The 15,995-nt window shown below is 45.3% G+C and overlaps 1 protein-coding gene across 1 annotated transcript in view; it reads left to right on the forward strand.

Annotated features, from left to right (window-relative positions):
* PCDH7 (protocadherin 7) overlaps positions 1 to 15,995 on the forward strand; it is a 478,336-nt gene that overhangs the window by 303,620 nt on the left and 158,721 nt on the right. The window contains exon 4 of the mRNA XM_089525068.1: positions 6,139 to 6,231. Coding sequence (XP_089381194.1) covers positions 6,139 to 6,231 — 93 coding nt within the window. The remainder of the gene's footprint in view (positions 1 to 6,138; positions 6,232 to 15,995) is intronic.

Here is a 15,995-nt window from a genome sequence, read left to right on the forward strand (position 1 = left end):
TCAATTATAAATGGACAAATGGGAGGAACAGCTAGTGCAGACCCTCACACTATATTAGTCTATTGCCATTGTTCACTATAACTTGTATAGTGAACCACTTATGTCTGTGAGTTGCTTTTGTTTGTGAGCCACCTTGGAACCCTCCAGGGAGAAGAATAACATATAAAATAAATAAATAAATATTGGTAGTTCATCATATTTTGTTGTAATAAGTTAAATGTAAACATGTCCTTTCCACTCTAACAAAATCTGTTGGAGGGAAGGAACAGGGAAATTTAAAAAGGAACTAAGGGGCTCTACAGCTGCGGCCCCAATCTGGCCTTTGGAGGGTGCAAAAAGGAGCCACAAATAGTGGCTCCTTATTGCTCCTCCTGAAGGTGTCATAGCCGTGGTGACGCAGTGCCAGAGGTGCGCCATGATGCTGTGCACCATCTGGAGTGGCACGCAACATCATGGCAGCCTGGGAGCAGAGTCAGGGTGTCCATCATCAGGGCGCTGCATCTTCACTCTATAGGGCCTAAGAGATATGAAAGGGTGTATTCTCTGGAAGCATGCTCTTTTGCATCCTTGGTGTATCTAGGTTTTTTGAAGCACGGAGGTTGAGATTTTTAGAACAGTTAGTAAATAATGCCCTTTCTACTGTTTTTGTATGCCAGGATGGTACTAGTAGTTAATGTCTGGTTAATTTTATTCTGTTTTTATTATGTTAATATAGATTTAGATATATTAGATTGGTTCTCTTCCTGAGTATAAACAACTAAATTCAGGAGCTGGACCTATGTCTGTAAATTAAGTATGAAGAACTATCTTGGAATGAAGGAGGAGGATTCCAACAGAGAGCCTGTTAACCCCAGAATATTGAAGAGGTTCAGTTCCTTCAAATCTTAAACATTAGATCATTTGGCTATCTGAATATATCTCTTTGGAAGTGGTCTTAGCCCATGATACTTGCTGAGACTTATTATCAACAGAAGTGAATTATGGTCCATATACAGGTAGTATTAATAATGGATGGAAGCAACATTGTCATCTATAAATCAGATCCCACTGTGCCATTCTGGGATATATTATTGCTATGGAAAGAAATACAAGTGGAATTAATGGGGAAAATGAGTAAATGGATGATATGATTACAACACAATTGTTGCATCATTTTTCTTAAGTCATCTGCACTCTTTAGCTGTATCTTACCTCTGTCAGACCTAAAATGTGGCTCTGTAGCTATGTATGTCACTCTTCCTTTAAACAGCTCAGAGTAGGTGGTGTGACTTGTCCCATATTAGCCTTAAAACAAACCCATGGGACTAGGTGATAGCAACCAAGCCAAGGCAAAAGCCATAAAGTGTCATAGGTGAGTATGGATTTGAAGCCTACACTGTATCTACTGTATCTTCCTGGCTCTTACAACTAGTTTTCTCCCCACATACATGCATACAATCCTGTGCTTCTGTTTGCTTGCTTCTTTTTCTTTCTTTCTTTGCTTTTTACAGAGAAAACATCCTAAATTAGAAGGAACATGTTTGAAATATTTCATATATAATAGCTTAGGCCCATAGTGCACCTTGCAGAATAATGACTAAATCTTGAAAGGCCCAGGGTGGGGATAATCTGGTCTTTCTTAGAGCTAATCAAATTGACTCTAAGAAAATTGTTCCAGTGTTTGGAAGAAAAAATCTGAAGCAAAGCGGAAATCTGTTGTTTCCTGAAATCTGTTTTCCATTAACTTTCCACCTTGCACAACTCAATTTCCCCAAAGAGCTGGAAATCGTCACAAGAATTAGATCAAGGCTATGGAAATGAAATGGAACATGTTATTCCCTCACAACTATACTCCTTTGTGTGGTTTCCATCGCTGACTGCAGCATTTCTCTAAAACTGAATGAAATAGCCTGATTGTTCTTGCAGAATATGTTTTTTTCATACATACCTACCTCAACAATTTTGGAAGTTTACATGATGAGCATCACAGATACAGTTATATAAAGATCCTTGGTTATTTTTCTGCAACCTTTCCAGAGAAATTGGCTGATGCTGGATCAGCATTGAGTCAAGCATCCCCCCGCCAACTCTGTCTATCTCTACATGGCAAAATTAAACCTTAATACCACTCTAACTGCCATGGCTTAATGTATAAAATTCTGATATTTGGAATTTGTAGTTTAATGAGATTATTTAACCTTCTTTGTCAAGGAGGTCTGGTGCCACAACAAACTACCAACCTCTTGAATTCATAGGATGGAACCATGATAATTAAAGCAGTATCATACTGCATTAATTTTGCAGTGTGGTAACAGCCATTCTCTCCCCCCACCTGTGATTGGATTTCTGGTTGTCTTAGGGTGCTTGTCTTCTGTGTCCATCTCCAGAAGCACTGTAATAATTAACTTGGAAAAGTCTGTAGAATATAGGCCTCTAAAAATGTCACCCATTAAACCATTTTCAACAATGCAGCAGTAGAATAATCATAGACGCTAATATAACGTTCTGGGATTCAGTGCAATTAAAAAAGCAACAACATTGATTTGTATTTAATGTCCTGCTTTTTCCCACTATGGGATCCAAGGTGGCTTACAATAAAAGTTAAAGCAAAATATAGCTAAAACAGTACATAATTGAAACTTTAAAATATGCAACATTCTGGTTACTTTAAAATATTAAATACACTTGGAAAGCATAATTTAAAAGTACTGTTAGAATGTGATAGTAAAAAAAGGCATAAATACACAAATACAATTTTGAAAAACCTCTCTGTCTCAGTCAGTAAGCAACTGAAGGCCTGTATAAATGGATAATGGAAGTCTTAACCTCCTGGTAGAAGGAGAGCAGAGAGGGGGCTGAGGGTCTCTTGGGAGTTTCGTAGCCTAGAGGCACAGCCATGGGAAAGCCTTTTTTGTGAGTGTGTCCTCACCAGATAGGTCTGTGAAGATGGTAGAACTAAGGTTGTGTTTGCACTGCAGAAATAATCCAGGTTGGCACCACTTTAACTGCCATGGCTCAATACTGTGGAATGCTGGGAATTGCAGTTTGTTATGGTACCAGAGCTCTCTGACAGAGATGGCTCACAAAACTACAATTCCAGAATTCCAGAGCATTGAGCCTTGACACTTAAAGTGCCATCAACCTGGATTATTTCTGCAATGCAGATGTAGCCTAAGACATGACTTTCCCCTCATTTTGCCTGAATTCTTGGAAAAAGAGCAGCAGGTATGTAGGTTGCGAATGTTCCTAGATCCACTGTCACTGGAGGCCGAAGGGACCTTTTGGCTTAGAGTGCTTCAACTGCTGTATCAGCTGTGACTTTTTCTGGACAGAGATAACTTAGTGACAGTGATCCATGCACTGGTAACGTCCCTATTAGACTACTGTAATGCACTCTATGTAGGGCTGCCATTGAAGAAGACTTCAAAGCTGCAGCTAGTGCTCAGCTGCTATATATGACATAAACAACACATAATGCTAGTCTTAAAAGAATTACACTAGCTGCCAATACATTTCCAGTCTGAAGCCAAGATGCCTGTGATGACATTCACAGCTTTCAATGGCTTGAGACCTTAATGTCTCATGGAGTACCTCTCCCAATATGTGCCTCCTTGAGGATTAAGGTCTGCTGGAAGGGGCATCTCCATGTCTCAACAGTGAGATCAATACACTGTCTCAGGACATGGGAGAGGGCCTTCTCAACCATGGCACCCTAACAGTGGAATGCAGTGTTCTCCAGTGACAACCCAGTTGTGGAGTTCTCTTCCCCGGAGGCATGACTGGCACCAACATTCATGTCATTTCTGCACCATGCCAAAACCTGGCCATTCATCACAGCCTGTGAGCCTCATTAATTCATTCAAACGACTGTTACATTTAGGTTTTAAAACTTTCAAATCTGTTCTAACTCATTATATTTTTGATATATTTTAGCTTGTTTAAATTATTTTACTGTTTTTAATCTGCTTAAATATTGTTTGTAAACTGCCCTGAGATCTCTTGATACATGATGGGGTATACATATTTTAATACATTAATAATAAATAAGATGGGTAAGCATCATAATAAACATTTTCTCTGACTCAGAAGAAGTTAGCATGTTTGGGAGCTGAGGGCTAACGGAGAGGGGTGCAAACCTCTCTCTCTCTCTCTCTTTGTGTGTGTTTGTGTGTGTGGAGGTATGCATGCACACATGTGTTGAGAGAGGGGAAGGGGAAGTTCAGCTGAGAGGAAAATGCAAAAGAAAAAAAATGGACATGTAAGTGTGTGGAACTTTGTGCAGTGCGGATCTTGGAATGTGGGCATTCCAAGCTAAGGATATATTTTTTTCCTTATGTTTTTCACATAAGGAAAAATACATTTTCTCTTCACTGGGCAAGATTCAAAGGGGTTTTGTGCATTTTCATTGACTTCTTTGTCATCTTTCTTTTTTCTCTTTTACACTTCTGTGTGGGAATCCAATCGTTGTGTGTGTGCATGTGTGTCCATGCCTGTGTATGCACATGTGCAAAAAAGCAAAACAAAACAAAAAAATCCCTCTCATTTTCCAAGGCACAACTCGTTCTTTGCGTTCTTTCTTTCTTTCTAGCAAAAACAGTATTTAGTGGGGGAATGGAAGGCAGTGTATTTTATTTCTCTATCTTTATTTTTATTTTTAATACTTTGTTTTATTTCAAATAACAAACAGCAATGGGAAACCAGCTTATTTGCCTCCTATGCAGGGGCAGACTATCTTGTAGCCGGCCCCCAAGAGTCTTGCTGAGGGTGAGAAAATGTGCAACTATTCTTTTCATCCTTGCCCCAAGCACCATGTTTTCTATTCTATGACAAGCACTCTGCACTGTGTGCAGAATACGCCTGTGTGGTCTGCACAGCCTGTATTAGTACACAGCTGATCCCTGACAGCCATATGGGTTGGGGGTGTTGAAAAGAGAGACACATCTCTCCTGTGATCTGAAAAGAAACTCCTAGGAAAGAGTGGAAAAAATGAAGTCCAAGCAACATCAAACTCTCTTCGTAATCCCTATAATGGATCTTTTTTTTTTTCCTTTTTCCTTTTTCTAGCTACTGAGATATTTTGCTGGACAAATACATTGCAACTGCATAAAGGCTCAGTCTTAATGCATTTTCAGAGATCTGGGACAGGAAAAGGTTTCTTTCAAATTCATCTTAAACATCTATTTTTTACTCCTATTGATTCAAATATGTTAAGGGCTTGTTTTCAGAGCCATTTTACGGTAAATATAACAAAGAGGATTGCTGTGGCTACCTCTCCAGAGGTCATTCGATCAATAAACAGTAATCACAGAATGTTAATGGCACAAATGGCTTGCTGATTGGTGCAGCAAGTAGCGCTTGCTAGCTAGCCACAGCCAGTACTGATGCTCATGACTTTCTCTGTATATTTCTGCTTTGGCCAAAGCAGTGGGAATGGCAATTGGGGGCAAAACCAATTTTCTAATTGTTGGTATTCATAAATGTATGAATATCATTGCTAATGGTTTGGACTCCCTCTGAAGTCCCTAAACTTACAAGAGACCTGCATAACTGTGGTCCATCAAGCCAAAGACAACTCGCCAGGAGCCTTTTCACACTATACAACTGTAGAACTATGATTCCACTTTAGCTGCCATGGCAATATTATATGGAAACCTAGGACTTGCAATTTAGGGTGCTGTATTTTCAATTCTCAGCTAGAGAGCTCCTCTAGTGTTTCTCAAGCTACAAACCACAGGTGTCCTTAGGATGTAGACATTGCAGTTAAAATGGAATCATACTGCTATGATTGTCCAGTGTGGAAAGGCTGCACATAGAAAAGGTAATCCACAGTTCAATAAAATCTGTGGCTGTGACACTTCCTTCAAACTGTAAATGGGCAAAAAGAGTGTCATGCCCCTGTCAGCAGTGGAAACAGATGCCTTTTAGGTCAGAGGAATAGCAAATATGTTCTGGGTTTTAGGTGAACTTTAAAGAAGGTGTCTAAGTTGCTGAACTCCATTCTCAAAATAGGTCCAGAAGCTCTGATACCCCTTTTAAAATTTGAACTAAAATCTGGAATGGCTTCAACTTACCATATTCAATCCTACAACTAGGCAAAATTAGTGTTGTGTGAAATGGCAGTGAATGGTGATTTTATTATGATTTTCTTTGTACCACCAGGAAGGGGAGAGTTACTTGTGAGATTTTCTGCCTCAGATACCAGAATAACTTCACTGGCCAGGAAAACTATCCTTTTACCCTCAGGGATGGCAGGTAGGCATTTGTTCCTTTGTCTCAGGAGGCAAAATATATGTAGGTGGGGGGGATTGGCATCTACTGAGTTCATGAATGCAATGAAGTTTAAAGGGGACTAAACACTAGGGGAATAATTATCCACAAAGTTTTTTTCTTGAAGCTAACAGTGAGTAATTTCATCTTTTCTTTGTATTGTGAGAAAGTCTTTGGACTTTTCCACGTGAGCCTCATTCCCCCACCGGTCACACTACTAAAATAAAATGGGAACATACCATTCTTAAGGAAACCATCATGACACCTCCTCTCGTTTGCTCAGTTGGCCAACTGTCCCCACCATGATCTCCCCCTTTTAACCCCCCTTTTTGCATCATGCCTTAACCACCTTGTCTTTAGGGTTTTTACATCCTCCCCACTTTTGTCATGCAATTCTGGAGCTCTGCTACATGATTGAAGTCATAAGAAAGAAAGAAAAAGACATAGATGAAAAAAAATTAAAGGTACTAAAGATTATATGGAATAGTGAGGAGGGAATACTGACACCACATGACTCACAATTGTGCAACAGCCCTGGCAATGATGTTTCCCATCTGGGGACTTAAGATCTTGCCAGGCCATTGGCAGATTTCCCCCATGAAAGAAAATTGATAGATCTGAATGGCATAGCTATAGATGAAGGCCAGTGTCATGCAATGACTATGGGCAATGTTGCTTCTTTCCTGGTGTAATCATGCTTTAAAAGCTGCCTGTAGTTATGTCCTTTGAAAATTATACTGCTTTTGAAGGTCATTTGGAATTCAGGACTTATTCTATAGAAAAGTCACACACTATTATTATTGTTATTATTATTATTATTATTATTATTATTATTATTGCATTGTTGTTTTTGCAGAAAATAGCTTTTCTTGCACAGGAAGCACACGTATCTGCGAAGAGAATAATATCCCAATGTAAGAATATTAATTCCTACACAGAAAATGCAGTTTTCTGTGAAGAATTGGGTTCCCCCCCCCCCTTAAATAACAACTATCTACAAATTTTGGACTGAATTGCAAATGTATTCCTCATTCCAGGATTCCTCTTGTCAAGGTTTCTCAGCCCACAAAAAACATGTTTTTGACCATTTTTTGAATATTTTTGAATATTCTTTCCATCCCTATTAAACATTATTAGTCGTTAACTGCACCACACCTCCTGTAGTTATATAGTATATTGAATATACACAGAGTTATAGTGTTTGTGTATGAAACATTGGGGGTCTGCAGCTGATCATGTTAATATGGACTGATTTTGGTCATGTCTCTCGTCTTGCTGAGTGGTATGGATAATGTTATATCAGGAAGCACAGCTAAAATGTCATCTCAGGTTTCTCCTTTTTGAAGTGTGAATAAGCTTGCTGTTGAAGATTTTTGAGTTTCTGTGAGTTTCTGTTTTTCTTAAAATGCATAGTGTTTGTTTTCCTGTTCTACTTTGCTGTTCTGGGAGCATTCAAAAAAATTTCTTTGAATAAACTGCAGATGTGAACCATGTGTTTTAGAAATGACGTTGGTGGAATTCTAACATGCAAGCCAAGAGTACAGGAGGGAATTTTATTTCCTAGCACAGGGGTTACTGGAGGTTTCTGTTGTATTATCTCAGCAAATTTCATATACTGTTTATGTGCTGCCTATTCTTCCTTAAGTATTGTTTTCTCTAGCTCCCAAAGTTATACTATAGAAATGTAAATTGTTTCACACACATGGAATCAAAACATCTGGTGCAAGTAATGAAGTACAATATTCTTCTGAAGGGGGAAAAATCAAAGGCCATTCTTCAGACTCACACATTAATACAAGTAATTTACTGACATTATTTTTTAAAGTATTATTTATTAGAATATTGTGAATATGTGCTTTACAGAGTGATAGAACAACAACAAAATACATACGCTCAATAAGCTTGCAGTCAAAAAGCTGCATGAACTTGTTCAACCCAGCTAGAGTAAACCTGTTAGATCAATGAGGTTTACATAGTTTTTGGCTTAATGTTAGGTAATAGATTTAATGGATCTATTTTAGTGTTTCTCTTGTATGGGCTGGCAATTCATTTTAGGCCTGAAATCTTCAGGAAGGTCCTGATGGATGTAAGCATACCACTTTGTAGATAGAGCTTCCCTATATTAGCTTCTGCTGCCAAGAAGTGCAGAACTAGAACATCCAAATAAGAAAACATGCAAAAAAAAAAAAAAAAAAAAAAAAAAAAAGGGGGGGGGATCTATTTGGAATAACTAAGTAGCCCAACACTTTATGACTTCATCCCCCCCCCCCTTTGTGATGTGACACAAAAAGTAGAGCCAGTAAAACTAGGGTCTAGAGGTGATGTACAGTGGACCCTTGTTATCCGCTGGGGTTTGGTTCCAGGATCCCCCGTGGATAACAAAATTTGTGGATGCTCAAGTCCCATTAAATATAATGACATAGCAAAATGGTGCCCCTTATAAAAAATGGAAAATCAAGGTTTGATATTTGAAATTTATACTTTTTTTGAACATTTTCAAACTGTGGATGCTTGAATCCGTGTATAAAAAAATCTGTGTATAAGAAAGTCCGACTGTACTTTCAACAACATTTTATCTTTATCTGAGGATGTGCGGTAGTTTAGGATGGGCCATTTGCCATACACCAACAGAGGAGGATGTAGATGGTGCTCTGAAGGTGCAGCTCAGGGAATAATGTTGACATCATCCAGCATCTGTCACATGAGGTGACCACCCTACAAATTAATCATAGCTATGATACTATAACTGGTTGTACAAAATCTGTCTGCATGAATCTCCCACTCACTCCCACAGAGTAATCCCCCTGTAGGAATAATCCTCCTGTGAACTACCTGGGTCTCCACAATCCAGAACAATACTTGCAAATGTTTCCTTGTTTCTCTGCTTGTATGTTTAATTTATAGCCCACCTTTCTCTTTGCAAAGGACCCCAGGTGGCTCTCATCCTCAATAAGAAATTGTTGAGGGTAGGGAAATAATCAATAAAGTTGAGGATCTTCTTTCCTTTTTTATACTTTCCCCAGAATATATTGTTTGTGTTTTTAAAAGCCTGGCAACAAACTTTATTTTCTTATAAAATATTGGGGTTGTTTTGCATAAGACACTGTTTCCTGGTTAAAAACATTATTTCTTCTTCGTGGTCTCTGCGAATCATACAAATGGGTTGTACTGCGCCTGCGCAGTACCTTCGGAAACTTCTAGAATCACTGGGCAAAGTACTCTTTGCAACATATAGAAACTTTTTGGCGGTAGCTCCGCCCATCCCTTATAAAGCCCCAGGTTTCCCGCTCTTTCCCCAGTTCCTTTTTTCCGCCGCGTTTGCTGCCTTTGGGAACTTCGCTCTTCTTATTACTATTGCAATCACTGGTAACTGACCACGGACCGTTTTTTTGACCACTCTTTGCTTGACCCTTGACTGTTTCTTCTCGGACTGACCCTCGTTATTGACCTCGGCTTGTCGACCTTCGAACCGTAAGCAGATCATGCCCTCGGTGCCTTTCAAAAAGTGCACCGTTTGCGGAGGAAAGATCCCCGGCCAGGACCCTCACTCGGCTTGTCTGCTTTGCTTGGGAGAGGCGCACATCCCATCATCCTGCGCCTTGTGTAAATCTCTCACGCCCCAAGCGAGAAAAAATCGTGAGACAAGGCTGAAGGCGGCCATTTATTCTAGGGTCTTCGCCGCGGGTGCCATGTCTTCTCTGGGGCCCCCCTCCTCCACTGGGTCAGCGCCCTTGCCTCCTCTTCCAGAGGCCCCGACCCAACTCATGGCCGATCCTTCAAATCCCGTCGAGATGGCTCCTCACGACGGACCGGACACCGACGCCCCCTTGGCGGACGTTCCCCGGCCATCTAAGAAACCTAAGCGTCCGAAGAGCTCTAAGGAGGGCCGCGCTTCCAACAAGGACTCGAGCGCCCAGAAGGGGTCTGCCTCGAGATCCTCGGGCCCGAAGGCCCCATCCTCGAAGAGTCCGACTAAGGGCTCGAGCTCCACCCCCTCGGTGCCGAAGCCTTCGACATCTGCAGACTCGGCTTCGAGGCCTTCGACCACCAAGCTGACAACTCCGGCTTCCGCTACTGCATCATCCTCGGCCTCCAAGAGAGTACACGCGTCTCCCTCAGGGGGCCAGCACTCCTTGGCCAAACGGCACCGTTCCGACAAACGGGACTCCGATGGCTCTCGGCGTAAGGAAGCTCTTCGGGACCGGCCGGCCCCCGAACACACACCCCGGGAAACTCGCCCTATGGACAAAGTCTCCAGGACTGAGGGCTCCAAGACCTCAGAGGCTCCCTCTATCCGTCCTGACCGCAGTAGAAGCTCTCCCTCGGTGGGTCGGGCTCTGCCTAGTTTTCGCCATATGCCGGATGACACCATCGACATCATTTCGGAACCGGCTTCTCCAGCGAGCTCCATGCACAGTCATCGCTCTGTGACCCCGATGCCCAGGTCGTTTGTTCATACCGCCATGGTCCACCGGGCTGCCTCTCCTTCACCTCCAAGAGAGCCGAAGAGACCGGACTATCTCTATGATAGCGAGACGGACACTTACTACATGGCCGTCCCACGAAAATCCGTCACACCCCGTCTTGTTTCTCCGTCTCGAAAGTCCAGGCCGGAGCCAATACCTAGGCCGACTCGCGACGTTGTAGCTTCTTCCTGTACGGCTGGCACAGCCCCAGACCTTCGGGTGGTGGACCTGGACCCCAATGAAGAGGCTCCCTCCCAAGCCCGGTACCGTCCCCAGAGTGACTCCGACGCCTCGGATGCCGAAGACTACCAGCCTTCCATTCAAGAGTTTGTCCAGCCTGGCGCCGTGTCACCCACTGATGATGTCCGCACCTTTGCGGAACACGTCATCAAAATGTCCAACGCGCTGGACATCCAAATTTCTCAGGTAGAGGACGAGGCCTCTGACCCCATCGAGAGAAGGATCCACGGGAAGTTGCCTACTCCACCTGCAATCCCGCTGCTGCCATCGCTAGAAAAGCTGGCAAGACGCTCGTGGGATGCCCCCGCTGCGACGGCGTCCAGCAACCGCAGGATAGAGTCCCTGTATAGGATTGCTCCGTCCACTCCCTCATGGCTCTTTGGACACCCGAGACAGAACTCGGCCATCGTCGAGGGCGCCCAGCGGACGTCGACCCCGAAATCGTCCGTGATGCCAGGTGACAAGGAGGCCAAGAAGGTGGACGCGTTGGCCAAGAAAGCCTACTTCTCTTCAGCCCTGGGGATCAGAGTGGCCAATTATAATGCCTGTATGGGTGCTTATATCCAGTGGCTTATGGAAAAGATCTCTCCGCTTATCCCCGACCTTCCCGATGAATCTCAGGCCACCCTCTCCGAGGTTCGGGATGAGGCCCACTCCATTGGGAGTTGGCTCATCACGTCGGCCAGGCATTCCACCGATTGCTCGGCGAGGTCCATGGCCGCAGCGATTGCTCTCCGCAGACATGCTTGGCTCAGATCTTCGGACCTCAATCAGAATGCCCGTACCACCATTGAAGACATGCCATTCGATGAGGACGGCCTATTCCACCGAGAGACGGACGAGAAGCTCAATTTCAAATACCGCATGCGGACGGCCGCGAAGAAGCACGGTATGTCTTCCTCTCCTCAGGCTTCCCGTAAGCGTTTCACAGGCGTCCGCCCATGGTACGGTCAGGGCCAGAGATCCTACCAACAGGACCGCCCCTACCAGCGCCAGGATCAACCCAGGCAGAGGTACCCATCGCAGTCCTCCTCCTCTTCCGGTCGCCGCTCCGCTCCCAAATATAAGAAGAATTACCGGAGGCAGGAACCCGACCAGAATAAAAAGAGGACCTGAAGCGGTGCCGCGTACTCCGTCGTCTCCTCTTCCTTCTCCTTTTTGGACAGACTGAAGCCCTTTTTCAACACCTGGGCTTGCATCTCTACCGATTCTTGGGCCCTCACCATCGTCTGTAGGGGGTATGCCCTCGAATTCGAAGAACTCCCTCCAACTGGAGTTTTCCTGTCCACCCCCCCCCCAGACACCCTTCTCGACGAAGTACGCGTTTTGCTGTCTAAGGGCGCCATCTCGCCCGTCGATGCTGTCGACGTCCCCAGATGTTTTTTCTCCCGTTATTTCACGGTCCCTAAGACTGATGGGGGCATTAGGCCTATTTTGGACTTGAGGGCTCTGAATGCTTACCTTTCCTATCACCGATTTCGCATGGTAACCCTTGCCTCTATCTTACCTTTGTTGCACCAGGGCCTGTGGTTTGCGACCATCGACTTGAAGGACGCCTATTTCCATGTCAGCATCCGGGAGAGCCACCGCCGGTTCCTAGCCTTTGCCGTCGGGACGGACATCTACAAGTACAACGTTCTGCCCTTCGGCCTTGCCACGGCTCCTCGGGTATTCACGAAGTGCATGGCACCGGTGGTGTCCCACCTTCATCGCCGAGGCATCAGGATCTTCCCGTACCTAGACGACTGGTTGATAGTGGCACCTTCAAGCCAGGAGCTCCATCGACACACTTCGGCAACTCTAGCTCTCTTAGAGGACTTGGGACTGGTGGTCAATCCCGACAAGTCGCAGCTGCTCCCCACCAAGCAGATAAGATTCGTCGGATCCATCCTAGACTCCGACAGTTGCATGGCCTTCCTTCCCCTCGACCGGTTTGCCGCGCTCCGCGTGGCCGTCCGAAGGTGCATGGGCCGGAGACGAGTCATCGCCAGAGACGTCCAGGTGGCCCTCGGACACATGGCGTCCACAACCTTCGTTACACCATGGGCAAGGCTTCGATCCCGGATCCTTCAGTTTTGGTTCCTGTCAGTTTTCAACCCAGAGACCGACCTGCCCTCCCGTTCCCTCACCATTCCGAGGCCGGTTGTACGTTCTCTCCATTGGTGGCTCGACTCCCGGAACGCTTGCGCAGGCATGCCGTTCTCCCAGCCCCAGCCGGAGATAACACTAACCACAGACGCGTCAGACGAAGGATGGGGAGCCCACACCCTAGATCTCTGGGCGAAGGGCCGTTGGTCGCCCGGCGAGAGCGACCTCCACATCAATGCCCTGGAACTGATAGCCGTAGAAAAGGCCTTAAAGGCGTTCGAATCCTCCCTCTCCCACAAGGTTGTACAGCTCCGGACGGACAACACCACAGTGATGTACTACCTGAACAAACAGGGAGGCACCAGATCACGCACCCTCCTCGACATCACGCTCCGAGTGTGGGAGTGGTGCATCGCCCGAGGCATCCTGCTTCAAGCGGTTCACTTGCCAGGGACACAAAACGACCTTGCGGACCTTCTCAGCAGATCCCCATCGTCATGTCACGAGTGGAGGCTCCACCCGGACACGGTGAAGGACCTCTTCCGTCGATGGGGAACCCCTCAGATAGACTTGTTCGCGACTGTCCACAACACACATTGTCCCCAGTTCTGCTCCCGGACGCGAGACGAGAACTCCCTCGGAGATGCGTTCGGATTCGACTGGTCCGGGGTGTTGCTTTACGCCTTCCCCCCGTTCCCCTTGATCACCAGGACAATATCCAAGATGACAGCGGAGGCCACCAGCGCCATTCTAATCACTCCGTGGTGGCCAGGCCAACCTTGGTTCCTGAGCCTCCTTCATCTTTCCCGGGACACCTTTCTCCGTCTCGAACGCAGGCCGGATCTCCTCACAGTTCAAGGGGGTCGCGTCCACCATCCCGACATTGACACCCTTCCCCTGGTAGCATGGAGGATCCATCCCTAGCACGCTTACCAGACCCGATACGCAGAGTCATCCTAGCTGCCCAGAAGCCGGCCACCCGTAAATCTTATTCCCAAAAGTGGACCAAATTTCTTAAGTTTCTGGCGGACAGGCACCTTTCCCCTGCTCAGGTCTCCACGCCAGTAGTGTTGGACTTTTTAATGTCCCTGGTCGACTCGGGCCTCTGCCTCACTTCAATCAAGTGCTACCTGTCGGCCATTTGTTCCTTCTTCCAGTTTCGGGGTAAGCCTTCGTTTTTCAAGGATCCTCTGATTAAGGGTTTTCTCAAGGGTTATAATAATTTAAACCCTCAAGTGTCCTTACCTCCCCCTGCTTGGAGTCTAGAGGGGGTGTTGAGAGCCTTGCAGTCCAGGCCTTTTGAGCCCATGGCCACAACAGACATTAGGCTCCTGACCTGGAAGACTGTTTTTTTAGTTGCAATTACCTCCGCTCGTCGGGCTGGAGAACTTTGTGCACTGAGAAGGGACCAGCCATTCCTCAAGTTTCATTTAGATAAGGTAGTCCTTAGGACGGACATTACGTTCCTACCCAAGGTTGTGTCATTGTTCCACATGTGTCAGGACATTGTGCTTCCTACCTTGGCCCCGAACCCGACTACGGATGCGGAAAGGGCCCTCCACACCCTAGATGTCCGAAGGGCACTGGCCTTTTATTTGGACAGAACTAGAGACTCGAGCCGGTCCGAGAGACTGTTTCAGTGCTACTCGGGACCGAAAAAGGGATTACCGGTGTCGGCTCAGAGACTCTCCAAGTGGGTGTCTAGTACCATCTACTTGGCATATGAACTCTTGGGGAAGCCGTTGCCGGCTAGGGTTCGCTCCCACACCACAAGGGCGGTAGCCTCATCCTCTGCCTTCTTGTCAGGGATTTCTTTAGATGACATTTGCAAGGCTGCAGTGTGGTCACAGCCCCTGACATTTATCAAGCATTACAGGTTGGACACCAGGGCCAAGAGGGATGCAGCCTTTGGCAGGGCTATCTTGGTGTCTGGGTTGCACTGATTCAGGTCTCCTTTGAGCATATTTAGTTACCTGGTTTACCCTTCTCCCCTTAGGGGTGGAAGCCCTTTGTTTATGCATTTTACTCAGGGTACAACAAACGGGTCTTTGACTCAGTATGTTTTTGAATTCTGTTTATTGTGACAAATAAACTATTGTTGGTTAATTATGGTGTCAGGACACTCCCTCCGCCGTTAACCTTAGCTTGCTAGTCTCAACCCATTTGTATGATTCGCAGAGACCACGAAGAAGAAGGACAGGTTGCTTACCTGTAACAGTATTTCTTCGAGTGGTCATCTGCGAATACATACAAATCCCGCCCATCCTCCCCTCGGTGTCCTGCTCTAAATTGGCTCACTCTTTGTCGCCTACTTGGCGGAAAAATGGCGGAACTGGGGAAAGAGCGGGAAACCTGGGGCTTTATAAGGGATGGGCGGAGCTACCGCCAAAAAGTTTCTATATGTTGCAAAGAGTACTTTGCCCAGTGATTCTAGAAGTTTCCGAAGGTACTGCGCAGGCGCAGTACAACCCATTTGTATGTATTCGCAGATGACCACTCGAAGAAATACTGTTACAGGTAAGCAACCTGTCCTTCTGCACAAACCCAGGGTTTTTTTAAAAAGTTTTCAAATGAATTTTATAACTGAAATACATTTTGCCTTGTTTCATGGATTATTAAAAACTAGGAGTGTTGAGTAGTTTGTTTGACCCTTTTTGATCACCCTGTCCCTTACGCTTTGTGTTCAGTCTCTCTCTCTCTCTCTGAGTGTGCGTGCACGCGCGCACGCACACACACACACACATCTAAAAGATGTGGATTCTGTGCTTTCCAAATTACAGAGGACATAGTAGGAAAATGTGTTTGTGGTCTTGATCTCAGGCTAGATGTTCATGAGGCTTGGAGGATCCTTGACAGGTTGTTTTGCCATTTTGAAGCAACATGCCCAATCCCTAATCTCCTTAAATATGAAATATTTCTTATCTCGCTGAATGCAATATTGGGGTGTGGACACCA

The sequence above is a fragment of the Sceloporus occidentalis genome, unplaced genomic scaffold, assembly GCF_023333645.1.
Source record: "Sceloporus occidentalis isolate IW3139 unplaced genomic scaffold, rSceOcc1.0.p SCAF_5, whole genome shotgun sequence".
NCBI lineage: Eukaryota > Metazoa > Chordata > Lepidosauria > Squamata > Phrynosomatidae > Sceloporus > Sceloporus occidentalis.